The sequence below is a fragment of the Pseudorca crassidens genome, chromosome 3 (assembly GCF_039906515.1).
Source record: "Pseudorca crassidens isolate mPseCra1 chromosome 3, mPseCra1.hap1, whole genome shotgun sequence".
NCBI classification, from domain to species: Eukaryota; Metazoa; Chordata; class Mammalia; order Artiodactyla; family Delphinidae; genus Pseudorca; species Pseudorca crassidens.
The window spans coordinates 109,089,676-109,106,268 of record NC_090298.1 but is presented as its reverse complement, the minus strand read 5'-3'; the positions used below and the strand labels follow the sequence as shown (position 1 = coordinate 109,106,268).

Here is a 16,593-nt window from a genome sequence, read left to right as displayed (position 1 = left end):
CCAGAAAAGCACTGTGATAACTGCATTAATCCTCTTTTGTGTTGATTCAAGGGAAAACTTCAGAAAATTGAGTCATATAGCATGCATATATAGTGTCCTCGTCATTCTTCAGAACTTTACTAAGGAGTCTCAGCATAGGCAATAAAATGATGCTGATAAACTGTTGTTGTGAGTGGATATTATCCATAAGCTATTACCCCACTTAATATTTTTGTTTTCTATGTTGATTATTTGCAATATATTTAGGTATAGCTTATAACCTTGGAAACGTAGAACTGGAAAGGTTCTAGAAATTACCTAGTCCTTTCCTTTTATAGGTAAGGGAAACTGATGCTTAAAGTAGGGAAATAATTTACCCAAAGGCACACAGCCTTTGAGGGCAGAGCCAGTGCCAGAAACAACACATTTTGAGGTGATGTATAAAACGTTTCCCTTGGTACTATGCTGATGACAAAGAAAGAAAGACTTGATTCATTGTCTTTCTCAAAAGCTTTAATAATCTAGATGTAAGACCCAAGCCGGCAACATTATTATTAAGAGTATGTAATTCTGGGAACTATGAATTTTATAATGTATTTTCCTCTTTTTAGAACAACAATTTGTAATCTTTACACAATGCCACGAATTGGAGAGCCTGTTTGGCTTACAATGATGTCGGGGACTCCAGAAAAGAACCAGCTTTGCCATCGTTTCATGAAGGAGTTCACTTTTCTAATGGAAAATGCTTCCAAAAATCAGTATGGCCCGCCCTTCCTCCCTCCCTCCCTTTCTTCCCTTAACTATCTTAGCTATTGTTTACTATAACTAGATATGTAGATTGTGATCAAGTTCAAGTACAAAGGTGAAAGAATTAATCATTATCTTTGGAATTATTTCATATTATTAATGAGCAAGACAGAATTATAAAAGATAACTAAGATAATTACAAGACAGGGTATGGAAGAAGACCAAAGAACCTTATGAATGAGAAACAGTAAAAATGTCTTTAATTGTGTGTTAAATTAAAATTCCTGACATCTTACAGAACTCTGTGAGGCTTCCCATTTTTCGTGAATTGTATCCATGAATGCAGTTTCATTCTATAGAAAAGAAGTTTAAAAATATATAGGGAAGTGCCAGGATTCCAATAATACATTTTTAGTGTGGTACTTTATCATATTGTTTTCTTTTAATCATCAAATTCTTAGAATCTAGATGAGTAATTTGGGTGTTTTTATTCTCTTTGATGGTAAACAAAGTTTTCTTAATATGTTCCTTCATTTTCCTTTTCAGTAATTTGGATATGTATAGACTTCCTGGTTGATTCATTAATATATGTGTATTTTAAACACTGAAAAGAATCCATAGTTTCTCAAGTAAAATGGCATTTTTGTTTTTTAATTATGAGTAGAAATAGCTCCTTGTGAATGCTGTCTTTATTTTAAGGATTTTTCTTTTAACTTCTACCCAACCAAAAAAATTTATTAACTTTTGTTTTCATCCTGGTGATATACCTATCCTTCCTTCTATCCTCTCGTTTTTTATGATGTTTGGCCATGTACCCTCTCTGCTTTATTCTGTCACTGAATTTTGCTTGAGGTTTTATGAAAGCAGATTAGAATCTGATAGGATGAATTTTGTTTTCAGATTCTTGCCAGCACTCATTACTGCAGTTCTGACCAATCATCTTGCCTGGGTTCCAACAGTCATGCCAAATGGACAGCCACCTATAAAAATATTTTTAGAAAAACATTCCTCTCAGAGTGTGGACATGTTGGCAAAGACTCATCCGTATAACCCACTTTGGGCACAACTGGGTATGTATTCTGAAAACCCTTACATTTATGCATTATACTTAGACTTTTGTGTAACTGTCTGGAGTTACTTTATGGCAAAAATAAATAGAGAAAAATTAAGTGCTCTCTTTTCCCCCTTCCTTTCTAAAGCATTTCTTCCTTACTTGTTATTTCATAACTGCTAAATTGTGTTATCCCCATCTTATGTTTACTATCATTCCTTATAGTGACCTGCAGCTGGAACAAAAGGAGCAGGATGATGGCTGGTTTATTAGTAACTTCAGGGTCTTCAGGGTGTTTTGTGTTAGGTACTTTGCCTAGAAAGAATGAATCAACGAAGTCACCTATGATCGCTAGAATAAATCTGTTTAACTGAGAAGCAGTCATTGAGGTTTCCATTGTTCCACCTTTGTTTGTTGAGTAATTTTTGAAAATCTTTCTCTTAGTGCTTGGTACCCCACTAAATAAATGGGTAACAGGAGAGAGGGGTTAGTTGATGAGTTGACAGTTATTAGGAAGTCAGTGTAGCATGGTGCTTAAATTTAAGCATAAGCTGTGGAGTCAGGCAGACCATGTTTGAATCACAGTTTCCCTATTTATAAAGTGGGGATAATAGTAAATAGTACAGGGAGTTCCCTGGTGGTTTAGTGGTTAGCATTGGGTGCTTTCACTGCCTTGGCCCGGGTTCAGTCCCTGGTTGGGGAACTGAGATCCCACAAGCCGTACAGTGTGGCCGAAAAGTAAAATAAAATAAATAGTAAATACTTCATAATGTGAAAAGTAAATGAGATACTGTGAGAACAGTGCTTAGGACAGTGGCTGGTAAATGTAGTTGCTGTTACTCCAACTCTTAGTCTATTGCTATTTGGTGATGTGGGGAGGAGTATGGTGAGAATGTTTTGGTGACCTGGTAGAAACTTAAACTTCCTTTAGGTTGTTATGGTGAGTGAGCTTGCCAGGCAGATTGTAATGTGGCTTATTAATTCATATAACCAACCAATGTCCCTCTCTCATTCCTACTCTTTCTATTTCTTCTCTCCCTCCCTCCCTTTCCTCCCTCCTTTTCCTTTCCATATATATTTTGATATATATGTCAAAATGTATATGCCTCTGAAACCATCACCAAAATCAAGATGGTGAACATATTCATCACTACAAAAGTTTCCTCATGCCCTTTGTAATCCCTCCCTCCTATTCCTCCCTACTCTGCCTGTTCACTGTTCCTTATACTCAGGTAGCCACTGGTCTGCTTTCTGTCACTGTATATTAGTTTGTATTTTCTAGACCTTTATATAGATGGAATCATACACTTAAGTGCTTTTGTTTGGTCTGAGTTCTTTCATTCAACATAATTATTTTGAGATTCACCTATGTTGTATGTATTAATAGTTCATTCCTTTTTAATGCTATGTAGTATTTCATTGTATGAATATTAATTTACCTTTTTTCAAACCAAGTAATTCAGTAGTTTTTTTTGTAATTTGAACATTTCAAATCTGTTTTCAATTCTACAGTCATTTATTGAATGCACAATATATCTAAGGCTCTGTGCAAAGAACCCTGGAGGGTATAAAGATGAATGATATCTAGTCCTTGCCTTTAAGAAGTGACAGTCTTATACTGTAGGTAAAGTATATGTGGACAATAATGATAATTCAAATAGGAACTATAAGAAATAAAAAGTTTAGTGGGAGTTCAATTAGGGAAGCTTACTTTTGTCCAAGGGAGGATGCTTGGGTGGGAAACTTTGGACTGGCAGAAATACAGAGGGAAGGGAAAGTACATAGCATGAGTAAGGGGGTCTAGGTGTTAAAAGTGCTGAGCACATTCAGGGGTCCAGTTTAAGTGGGACTTTGGGTGAATAAAGGTAAAATAGGGAAACTATCAGAAGATAAACCTGGAAAAGTAAAGTGGAACCAGTCATGAAAGACTCATTTACCATACCAAAGCAGTTTCAATTTATTTGGTTGTTAGTGGAAACCTTGGGAGTAGTTTTGAACAGTGGCATGATGGTACTAGAGCCAGTTTCTTAGCCAGAGGAGAAAATTTATCTTAGTACAGTCTGTAGTATATTATTTGAGACCTATTTATGTTTGTTCCTTTAAAAAGTATGGGGTTCTTATAAAGTAAAAATAGAAATTCTTTAAATGGGTATACTGACAACTTGCAAAACTTGAATTAAATCCCTCTCCTCCTTTTCTAAATGTAATGGCTCTATATGTGTAATATGGATAACAGAAGTGAAAATGAATCACAGGGCTAAATGTGTTGCCCTTTTGGGTCTATCCTGAGTACCCAACCCTCTAGGGAATGGAATGGAAAGGAAAATGGGCTTTTAAAAACACGGGAGCTAAGGTGAGGTCTTTGGTAGGGCAGCAACCGGCGAAGTTCAGGAATATGATTTAAATCAAGGAAGGTTAAGTGTGTGATGTGACTACTTCAGCTCTGTTCCATTTCACTACTACTCCTTTCCTCTCCTTGGTCCCCAGCAGATGTGCTTTTGCACATAATACTTCAGTCAGTACTTCTCCACCCATATAAAGTGCTCTGCAAGGGGACTGGCACAGAGCATGTTCTTGGTGACTTTCACAACTGACTGTTTGCTATGGTTTCAGCACCTTATTAGCAGCTGCTTAAGGAGGAAGGTAGAAAGCCTATCCATTCACCATTCTCTTTGGTTAAGACCATTCATCTCATCCTAGTCCTGAATAATCACTAAACTATTAAGGAACCAAGAGTAAAATCTGAACTACCCCTCATAAAATAATAGTGGGTTTCTGATAATTGAAAATAGCCTGCTTAGTATGAGTAGAGGATGTGTCCATTAACTTATTTTTCCATTTCAGGAGACTTGTATGGCGCTATTGGCTCTCCTGTACGGTTAGCAAGGACTGTGGTAGTTGGTAAACGACAAGACATGGTCCAGAGGCTGCTTTATTTTCTTACTTACTTCATAAGATGCTCTGAACTTCAAGAAACCCATCTTTTAGAAAATGGAGACGATGAAGCCATTGTTATGCCAGGCACAGTAATTACAACCACTTTAGAGAAAGGTGAAATCGAAGAATCTGAGTATGTGCTTATTACAATGCATAGAAACAAAAACAGTTTGCTCTTTAAAGAGTCAGAAGAAACAAGGACTCCTAATTGTAACTGTAAATATTGCAGTCGTCCACTACTTGGGCAAAATATAGAGAATGTTTTGCGACAAGAGAGAGAAGATATTCAAAACAGCTCTAAGGAGCTGCTAGGAAATTCAAACGAGTGCCGAATGATTTCTCCTTCTTCTGACTGCCAAGAAGAAAATGCTGTTGATGTTAAACAGTGCAGAGATAAATTAAGAACTTGCCTTGACACCAAGTTAGAAACAGTTGTTTGCACAGGATCTGCTCCAGTGGACAGATGTGCATTGTCAAAGTCAAGCTTAGAGCCTGCAGAGGAATCATGGCAGAATGAGGAATTGCTAGATTCAGGTAATCACACAGGTAAAGTGTTCAGATCCACAGGAATGGTTGTGGAAAAAAAACCTCCAGATAAACTTGTGACAGCTGCATTTTCTTGTGAGGCAACCCAGACAAAGGTTACTTTCTTGATTGGGGATTCTATGTCACCCGACTCAGATACTGAACTCCGGAGTCAGGCAGTAGTGGATCAGATTACCAGGCATCACACCAAATCACCGAAGGAGGAAAGAGGGGCTGTTGATCAGCATCAAGAAACTGCACAAACAGCTAAATCTGGAGAGCCTGATATACTGAACATGGTATCTGGAGAGCCCTGTGAACTTCCCTGCTGGAATCATTCAGACCCCGAAAGCATGAGCTTATTTGATGAATATTTTAATGATGATTCAATTGAAACCAGGACTATTGATGATATTCCAGTTAAAACAAGTACAGACAGTAAAGAACACTGCTGTATGTTAGAGTTTTCAAAAAGATTTTATACAAAAAATAGCAAACAGAGCAATGAATTTTGCAAATGTGTAGGAACAGTTCACCAAGATTCATGTAAAACCTGCTTTCCTCAGCAAGACCAAAGAGATACACTCTCCATTCTTGTCCCCCATGGGGATAAAGAGAGTTCAGAGAAAAAAGTTGCTGTGGGAGCTGAATGGGACATTCCAAGAAATGAAAGTTCAGATAGTGCCCTTGGGGATAGTGAAAGTGAAGATACAGGTCATGATGTGACTAGACAAGTAAGCAATTATTATGGAGGAGAGCAAGAAGATTGGGCAGAAGAAGATGAGATACCTTTTCCTGGGTAAGTACGAAGTTTTAGCCTTTTATAGAACCTGTAAAAATATGTACCATTCTTTTGTTTAGCTCATCTCTGAAAGTTGGTAGTAGCTAATATAAAAGAAGAGACCATTGTTCTGGACAAATACTCTTTTATTATCACATGCTCCTACTTAGAAGAAGGATTAAAGGCTAAGCCCCACAGGTGCCCCAGAAAAGCTTTGTGAAGGAATTAGAGAAAAGTTGTGTTGGTGTGTGGGAGATGGCTTACTGCCTAGGAGTTTTCATTTAGCAGTGAGTTATGCTGCCCAGAAAGGACCTGTGCTGAGCCTGACAACTAGGGAGAGGTAATCGCTGAGAGAAGGTAGGAAATAGCTGTTAGAAATAAGTTTGGAAATAAGAGGAAAGCATAGAATGGATACTCTTGGTCAAGAATACAAGGAAAAGATTCATACATGAGAAATGTTATATACCAAGCTTTGGGTTTGTGAGTTATTTATACTTGGTTTTGGATGATGGTTTCCATAATTTGATTGTATTAAGAATGTGTTACATACACAAGGGACAGCATTCCTAAAGTCTGTTATGAAAGATTTATGTTCACCTCATTACAGAGTTGTCCATTACAGACCCTTTTTGGATAGGAAGGAGTATTTTGTGGTCTCATTGAGCCCTTAAGCCAGTTTTTATTTAAGGATGATTTTACTATTAGTATATTTTATAAAGAATGATGGTACTGGAAATGTGGACTAGTAGAGTCCAATTTTTTGCGTGTGTGTTGGTAAAATATATTTATTACTGATTAGGTATGCCTTCTTTTGGAACTTTTCTTGCAGGTCAAAGTTAATTGAAGTGAGTGCTGTTCAGCCCAATATTGCCAACTTTGGGAGGTCCTTGCTGGGTGGCTACTGCTCTTCTTATGTGCCTGACTTTGTTCTTCAAGGAATTGGGAATGATGAGAGGCTCCGTCAGTGTTTAGTGTCAGATTTGTCTCATGCTGTGCAGGTAAGTGACCTTCACTGCTCTTAAATTTATTTAGGACGAACTCTGTTAACCAGTATAACCCAAAATTGCCTTACTTTTGGTAACACTTCAGTGTGTAATACAATTGTTGTTCTCTAAATCCATCACTTTATATGCAAAAACCTGCATGTTTGTACCTGTCATTGTGAAAGCAAGTAGAGAGTTCCAGGAATCTATCAAACTGGAAATTAGAAAATACTGTATGTATTCATAGATGTTCATCACTAGGTTATTTATAATTTCAAAATATTGCAAATGCTTAAATGTGAATGGAATTAATTTTCATTGCTGGTATACAGTACAATTGATTTTTGTATATTGCTGTTGTATCCTGCCACTTTGATGAACTCTTTTATTAGTTCTCATAGTTTTTTTGTGTGGATTCTTTAAGATTTTCTACATACAGGCTCATGTTATCTTCCTTTCCAGTCTGGGTGCCTCTTTTTCTTTTTCTTGCCTGATCGTACAGGCTAGAACCTTCAGTACAGTGTTGCATTGAAGTGCTGATAGTGGACATCCTTGTCTTGTTCCTTTTCTTAGGGGGAAAACATTGAGCCTTTAATTATTAAGCATGATGTTAGCTGTTAGATTCTTATAAGATGCTCTTTATCAGGTGGATAAAGTTCCCTTCTATCCCTAGTGTTTTGAGTTTTCTGTCCCCCACGCCCTTAAATCATGAATGAGTGTGGGTTTTTGTCAAATACTTTTTCTGTGTCTATTGAAATGATCGTGGGTTTTTCTTCTTTAAACTGTTAATGTGATAGATTACATTGATGGATTTTTAGATGTTAATCCAATCTTTGTATTCCTAGGTGGGAAAAAACCCACTTGGTCATGGTATGTAGTACTCATATAGCATATTAGTTGACTTTTGTGTATGGTGTAAGATAGTGGTCCAGTTTCATTCTTTTGCAATGTGGCTGTTCAGTTTTTTTTTTTATTAATTAATTTATTTTTGGCTGTGTTGGGCCTTCGTTGCTGCGCGTGGGCTTTCTCTAGTTGTGGCGAGCGGAGGCTACTTTTCGTTGTGGTGTGCGGGCTCCTCATTGTGGTGGCTTCTCTTGTTGTGGAGCATGGGCTCTAGGCACGCAGGCTTCAGTAGCTGCAGCACGCCGGCTCAGTAGTTGTGGCTCCCAGGTTCTAGAATGCAGGCTCAGTAGTTGTGGTGCAAGGGCTTAGGTGCTCCACGGCATGTGGGATCTTCCCAGACCAGGGCTCAAACCTGTGTCCCCTGCATTGGCAGGTGACTTCTTAACCACTGTGCCACCAGGGAAGTCCCTGTTCAGTTTTTTAAGCACCATTTATTGAAGAAACTGTCCTTCCTCCATTGTATATTCTTGGGTCCTTTGTCATAAGTTAATTGAGCATATATACATGGGTTTATTTCTGTGTTCTCTATTCTCTGTTGCTCAACTTTTAAAACAACTTTTCTTCATTTTATTGTTATAAATAACACTGATACTCTTGCTGTGTTTTATGAGTTTAAGATGATTTCTTTAGGCTAGATTCCCAGAAATGAAGTTACTGGCCAGTTTTTAAGATTAGAAGTATTTTCATGTTCTTGTTGCATGTTTTGTAGTTTCTTTTCCAAAAGACAATACTAGTTTGAACAGCAGTTTGTAATGTCCCTAAAACCTGTTCCCTTTACAACATTGGGGTTCGCTCTCTTCTTTTAAAAAAAAGAAAACTGGCTAGTTTTGAGGAAGGTACACTGAAGTTGATTTGGTACATTTTGAGTTTAAAAGTGCATTCTGCAAGGCCATGTTTGAATGCCTAGAAGGCAATTGAAAAAATCAGGTTTTGTAATGTGGTGGAGATCTAGGAGTATCTGCTAGAGAGGAGATACTTAAGGATTTGGGAGTTTATGTATTGAGATTCTGGAAATGCCTGGGAGAGAAAAAGGGCTGGTAGGATTGTGGATACATTCGTATTGTAGAAGTTATGGAACTCAGAGAAAAAGGTTTAAAAAATATTAAGCTTTAGATTCACTGAATTTAGGTTCATATGAATTCCCATTCATGTACTTTAGATTCATATGAATTCCCATTCATATACTTCCTATTTTGTGACTCGGAAGTATTTGAGGCTGGATACAAACTTAGTATTGTGGAGGTGACTACTATAATATGTCAGTTGAGAATATGCTCCCGTGGGGTGTAGGCTGTTTTTTCCAGAAGTTGATGATGAAGTGAAAGGACTGAAATTGGTTCAATTGAAATTTTATCCAATTAGGACATTGCTTATAATAATCCATTGTGTGAAAACAAGCAATTTCAGAATGAATGACTGGCACTGCCCCCTTTTTTCTTTAACAGCTCCTGAAGTGAGTTTGATTTGGATTATTTCTAATCTCAAACTTGGGATTTAGACCCTTCTTTCTTGGGAAACTACTGATGTGGGCTCATTTTCCTTTTTCTTACCAAAAAAATAGCTTTTAAAATCTTAGCCACGTGACTTTTTGATTGAGGAGCTATAAAGTTAATTTCTAAAGTGCTTTTTAACCCTTTAAAGTAAAAGGTGTATTTCATAGCAGTTTCCCCATTATCGGTTTAGACATTTCCTTGTGAGGATAGTAGATGAACACCCATCATAATTCTCATCTCCTAAAGATGCCCACTGCTTCTGAAAGTAGTATCTTCCTTTAACAGTTTGTTTTCCACTTTAATTATTTGATCATATCTCCTGTCTTATTTTTCTTTTATAACCACAGAGGTAGTTATGTTAAATATATATTCACTATTGTTTCTTAAAAAAGTAAGATATACCTTACATCTTTAGGTATATATACCATTTCCAAAATTGTGTTTCAGTAATGAAGTTGATGAATAGAAAAATGTTATATCCTTGGTAAGAGTTGAATAAGAAATATTTAAGTACGATTTTATAAAAACAAATATAAAGTTTAGAGTTCCATGGAAAGTCTTCACAATGTATCTTTCCACGCTTCTTACTTGCCATTCTCTTCTTCCCCACTTCTCCATATCATTTTTCACAAATTTGGTTACATCCATCTACTTCTATCTTCGAGTCTTCTCTTGATATTCCCTCTTACAGAATTATCCATATTCCTCTCCCATTTTTCGCTAAGAATCCTATTCATCCTATTCAGTGTCGTATCCCTATGTCCCTTCCACTGTGTAACTACCAGTCACACAGAACCCACTCTTGCCCTCCTCTGGTACCACAGCACTTGGTTACTATTTTGTCTATTACACAAGTATTTTCATAGCCACATGTATTTATCTCCCTCATAAGACTGTGAGCTCCCTTCTCTTTGTTTCCTTAGCATTGAGCAAAAAGCTTTATTCAAAGTGGTTATTAACTGGGCAAAGGGATATCCTTTGGGGGTGCCAAACTTGGGTTTATCCAGGAATAAACTTACATTCTTGCTGTGAAATTTTAGTAATAGTAAAAGTTATAAAGGAAAAAGGCCATTGGGTTCAAGATTGTAGTTTATGTTTCAGTCTTATTGTTGTTAATTCATTTGTCCAGTGGTGAAGAAATCCTTACCTTTCCAAATACAAAAAAAATTAAAGTATTGAGCATTTCTTTCTTATGGTGGTACTGTGTACTTAATTGTCATTTTTGGTCTTTGTGTGTAAACTGTGGGAAACCAAAGGCACAGCCATATGCCTGTGGTCCTTTTATCCGTATATGTGAGTTAAAAATTTTTTTTTCACTATGTGTTAAATTTTCTAATTATAAAAGTATCCTTTAGGTGAATGCTTCTGATAGAAATTTAAACAATATATACAAAGCAAAAAGTAAAAATCCTTCTTCATACTCTTAATATTCCATACTTCTTCACAAAGATCTTTATGATAGTTTGATTTGAGTATTTTCATTCTTTTTTTCTATACATTTGCATTTAGATATAGATGGGAATTTTTTTAAAAAAAATATTTATTTATTTATTTTGGCTGTGGTGGGTCTTAGTTGTGGCATTCGGACTCTTAGTTGCAGCATTCATGCGACATCTAGTTCCCTGACCAAGGATCAAACCCAGGTCCCCTGAATTGGGAGTGCAGAGTCTTACCCACTGGACCACTAGGGAAGTCCCCTGATTTTTAAAAACATAATTGGGGTATTATGTGTATGTGTGTGTGTGTGTGTAGTGACTTTTTTTTTTCCATTTAACCATGTATCCTGGAGAGACATGTTAGTACCTGTTGATTTGTCTCCTTTTGAACGGTTATATCCACACTCTGGATATACATCTGTAAAACAGAAAAAACCTGGCATACGTAGCCAGGAAGGGATAATCAAGGGATGGCCTCTGAGGTGCTCAAGGAAATTAATGCCTGACTGGATGGGGTAGTTAGCACAGAACCTTATCATTGACTTCTTCATATGAATTTATTTCCTACTGATTTTTAAAATATTTAGCTCTCTCAAGGTAAAAACATTTTCAGTTGCCTGGCCCATAGTTGGCACTCAGTAAATTTGTTGAATGAATGAATGATCAAAATACTGGTGAAATTCAAGTTCTGGATTAAAGAATACAAAGTTCTGGTAATGAACCTCTACCTATGATGACTTCTGTAAAATATCTCAGGGTATTTGTTATTAAGTTACTTTACTATTTCACTCTTCACTGTCAAGGTTTCTTCGGCAGTAGCTCTCAGAATTTCATATTCTTTTATTTTGTTTTTGTCTAGTATCTTTTCCTTGCCCATCCCATTAACATTATCTTTGAAAACTTTATTTATCATAAGATGATGTCTTCTTTTTTTCCCCAGCATCCAGTATTGGATGAACCAATAGCAGAAGCTGTCTGTATTATAGCAGATATGGATAAATGGACTGTTCAAGTGGCCAGTAGCCAGAGACGAATGACAGATAATAAATTGGGAAAGGAAGTGTTGGTTTCCAGTCTTGTTTCCAATCTGCTTCATTCCACTCTTCAGCTTTATAAGCATAACTTGTCTCCAAATTTTGTAAGTATTTGTAAGGCTTGAATTACTGTGAGCACTGTGATAACTAACTTAACCCTGTTGTTATGTATGTGCCTACATTGAATACTACTGTTAGCTTCATCATTGTTTTCCTGAAAGAAGGTGTTATGGACTGAATGTTTGTGTTCCCCTAAAATCCATATTTTGAAGCCATAACTCCCCAGTGTGATGGCCTTTGGGAGTTAATTAGGGTTAGATTAGATCATTAGAGTGGGGCCTTCATGATCGGATTAGTGGCCTTAGAAGAAGAGGAAGAGAGAGATTGTGCTCTCTCTACCATGTGAGGACGCAGGAAGAAGGCAGCCATCTACTAGCCAGGAAGAGAGTTCTCACTAACACTCAGCCATGCTGGCACCCTGATCTGATCTCAGACTTCCAGTCTCCAGAACTGGGAGAAAATAATTTTCTGTTATTTAAGCCATTGAGTCTGTGGTACTTTGTTGTTGCAGCCCAAGCTGACTAAGACAGAAAGGGATGTGTACGTGTCTATATAGTCTGTGATTTCAGCAGCCAGAATTTAGTGCCTTACTTAGTATCATGTGAGGTATGGCAATGCAACATCCCTAAGCTCTGTGCAGAATGCCAGTGAATTCTATATCCTCATTTTTGTGTTAGGACTTTGGATGATCGCTCTTTATAACACTGGTAACCTCTTACTGAAGACATCATTTCCAACTTTCAAGATTCTTTCCTTTTCTTGTTAGGAGAACTATAATATAGTATAGTTAAAAACCTTTGTAGATCAACATGACAAAGGCCATATATGACAAACCCACAGCTGACATTATACTCAGTGGTAAAAGACTAAAAGTTTTACCCCTAAGAACAGGGACAAGACATGGATGCTCACCTCCACCACTTTTATTCAACATAGTATTGGAAAGTCGTAGCGAGAGCAGTTAGGCAAGAAAAAGAAACAAAAGGCATCCAAATTGGAAAGGAAGAAGTGAAATTATCTCTGCTTGCAAATATGATCTTATACCTAGAAAACTTAAAGATTCCACCAAAAAAACCCTGAGAGAGCTAATAGATGAATTCAGCAAAGATGCAAGATAAATCAGCATGCAAAGATAGTTGCATTCCCATAAGCTAGGAATGAACAATCTTGAAGAGGAAATTAAGAAAGCACTTACAATAACATTAAAAGAATAGATTACTTAGGAATAAATTTAACCAAGGAGGCAAAAGACTTGTACACTGAAAACTACAAAACATCTCTGAAAGAAGTTAAAGACATAAATAAATGAAAGATATCTCATATTCATGGTTTGTAAGACTTAGTATTATTAAGATGATAGTACTGAGATGAAGTTGGAGGACTCACACCTCCTAATTTTAAAACTTAATACAAAATGACAGTAATCAAAACAGTGTGATACTAGCATAAGGACAGACATAAAGATGAATAGAATATAGTATCCCCAAAATAAACCCTCACATAATATGGTCAATTGGTTTTTGACAAGGAAGCCAGGACTGTTCAAAGGGGAAATGAGTCTTTTCAAAAAATCATGCTGAGAAAACTGGATATATACATGCAAAAGAATGAAGTTGAACCCTTACTTTATTATGCCATATACAAAAATGAACTCAAGCTTAAATCTAAACTTAAACCTAAGCTCAAGTACTAAAACTATAAAACTCTTTAAAGAAAACATAGGGGGACTTCCCTGGTGGCGCAGTGGTTGAGAGTCCGCCTGCCGATGCAGGGGACACGGGTTCGTGCCCCGGTCCGGAAAGATCGCACATGCCGCGGAGCGGCTGGGCCCGTGAGCCATGGCCACTGGACCTGTGTGTCCGGAGCCTGTGCTCTGCAACGGGAGAGGCCAGAACAGTGAGAGGCCCGCGTTCTGCAAAAAAAAAAAAAAAGAAAACATAGAGGATAATTTTCGTGATATTGGATTTAGCAGTGATTCCTTGGAAGTGCCATCAAAAGCACAGGCAATATGAGCGTCCGGAGCCTGTGCTCCGCAGCGGGAGAGGCCGCAGCAGTAAGAGGCCCGCGTACCGCCAAAAAAAAAAAGCACAGGCAATAAAGGGAAAAATAGATAAATTGGGACTTCAGCAAACTTAAAAACTTCTGTGTATCAAAGGACACTATCAACAGAGTGAAGACAATAGACAGGAGAAAATATTTGCTAATCATATATCTGAAAAGAGATTGATATCCAGAATACATAGAGAACTCCTACAGTTCAACAACAGCAAAGAAACTACTCAAGAATAGCCAAAGCAATCTTGAGAAAGAAAAACGGAGCTGGAGGAATCAGGCTCCCTGACTTCAGACTATGCTACAAAGCTACAGTAATCAAGACAGTATGGTACTGGCACAAAAACAGAAATATAGATCAATGGAACAGGATAGAAAGCCCAGAGATAAACCCACACACATATGGTCACCTTATCTTTGATAAAGGAGGCAAGAATATACAATGGAGAAAAGACAGCCTCTTCAGTAAGTGGTGCTGGGAAAACTGGACAGCTACATGTAAAAGAATGAAATTAGAACATTCCCTAACACCATACACAAATATAAACTCCAGATGGATTAAACTCAAAATGTAAGGCCAGACACTATAAAACTCTTAGAGAAAAACATAAGCAGAACACTCTATGACATAAATCACAGCAAGATCCTTTTTTGACCCAACTCCTAGAGAAATGGAAATAAAAACAAAAATAAACAAATGGAATCTAATGAAACCTAAAAGCTTTTGCACAGCAAGGGAAACCATCAACAAGACAAAAAGACAACCCTCAGAATGGGAGAAAGTATTTGCAGATGAAGCAACTGACAAAGGATTAATCTCCAAAATTTACAAGCAGCTCATGCAGCTCTGTATCAAAAAACAAACAACCCAATCCAAAAATGGGCAGAAGACCTACGTAGACATTTCTCCAAAGAAGATGTACAGATTGCCAAAACACATGAAAGAATGCTCAACATCAGTAATCATTAGAGAAATGCAAATCAAAACTACAATGAAGTATCAGCTCACACCAGTCAGAATGGCCATCATCAAAATATCTACAAACAATAAATGCTGGAGAGGGTGTGGAGAAAAGGGAACCCTCTTGTACTGTTGGTGGGAATGTAAATTGATGCAGCCACTATGCAGAACAGTATGGAGGTTCCTTAAAAAACTAAAAACAGAACTACCATATGACCCAGCAATTCCACTACTGGGCATATACCCTGAGAAAACCATAATTCAAAAAGAGTCATGTAGCACAGTGTTCATTGCAGCTCTATTTACAATAGCCAGGACATGGAAGCAACCTACGTGTCCATTGACAGATGAATGGATAAAGAAGATGGGGATCCCATATATACAATGGAATATTACTCAGCCATAAAAAGAAACGAAATTGAGTTATTTGTAGTGAGGTGGGTGGACCTAGAGTCTGTCATACAGAGTGAAGTAAGTCAGAAAGAGAAAAACAGATACTGTATGCTAACACATACATATGGTATCTAAAAAAAAAAAAACTGGTTGTGAAGAACCTAGGGTCAGGACAGGAATAAAGACACAGACCTACTAGAGAATGGACTTGAGGACACGGGAAGGGGGAAGGGTAAGCTGGGATGAAGTCAGAGAGTGGCATGGACTTACATATACTACCTAATGTAAAATAGATAGCTAGTGGGAAGCAGCTGCATAGCACAGGGAGATCAGCTCGGTGATTTGTAACCACCTAGAGGGGTGGGATAGGGAGGGTGAGAGGGAGATAGATGCAAGAGGGAGGAGATATGGGGATATATGTATATGTATAGCTGATTCACTTTGTTATAAAGCAGAAAGTAACACACCATTGTAAAGCAATTATACTCCAATAAAGATGTTAAAAAAAAAAACAACTCAAAAAATAGGCAGAGGACTTGAGTAGACATTTCTCTAAAGAAGATATACAAATAGTCAATAAGCACATGAGAGAATGTTCAACAACCATTAGTCATTAGGAAAATGCAAATCAAAGCCACAGTGAGATACCACTTCACACCGATAAGGATGGGTTTGATCAAGCAAACCCTGAAAATAAAAAGTATTGGATGCGGAGAAATTGGAAGCCTTGTGTGTTGCTGGTGGGAATCTAAAATGGTGCAGCTGCTGTGGAAAACAGTTTGGCAGTTCCTCAAAAAGTTTAACATTGCATTGTCATGTGGTCCAGCAAGTCTTTTTCTAGGTTTATAATCAAAATAACTGAAAGCAGGGACTGGGACAATTGTATGGTAATGTTCACAGCAGTATTAACTTGCAGTAGACAAAATTGGAAACAACTCGTGTCCATCAACAAATGACGTGTAATACATAGAATGGAATACTTCAGCCATAAAGAGGAATGAAATTATTATTTTTTTTAAATATACATATTACCACGTCTGTCCCTGGCAGGTCTTAGTTTTATTTTATTTTATTTTTCTTCACATCTTTATTGGAGTGTAAATGCTTTACAATGTTGTGTTTGTTTCTGTTGTACAACAAAGTGAATCAGCTATATGTATACATATATCCCCATATCTCGTCAGAAAGAGAAAAACAAATGTATGCTAATGCATATATATGGAATTTTAAAAAGCAGTACTAGTGAACCTAGTGGCAG

At 37.2% G+C, this 16,593-nt stretch overlaps 1 protein-coding gene across 3 annotated transcripts in view; it reads left to right on the top strand.

The window, feature by feature from the left end:
* The window catches only part of FNIP1 (folliculin interacting protein 1), a 132,506-nt gene that overhangs the window by 104,412 nt on the left and 11,501 nt on the right, over window positions 1-16,593 (top strand). For all 3 annotated transcript variants that reach the window (XM_067731653.1, XM_067731654.1, XM_067731652.1), the window contains 5 exons: window positions 591-737; window positions 1,627-1,796; window positions 4,622-6,038; window positions 6,850-7,018; window positions 11,776-11,973. In XM_067731653.1, coding sequence (XP_067587754.1) covers window positions 591-737; window positions 1,627-1,796; window positions 4,622-6,038; window positions 6,850-7,018; window positions 11,776-11,973 — 2,101 coding nt within the window. The remainder of the gene's footprint in view (window positions 1-590; window positions 738-1,626; window positions 1,797-4,621; window positions 6,039-6,849; window positions 7,019-11,775; window positions 11,974-16,593) is intronic.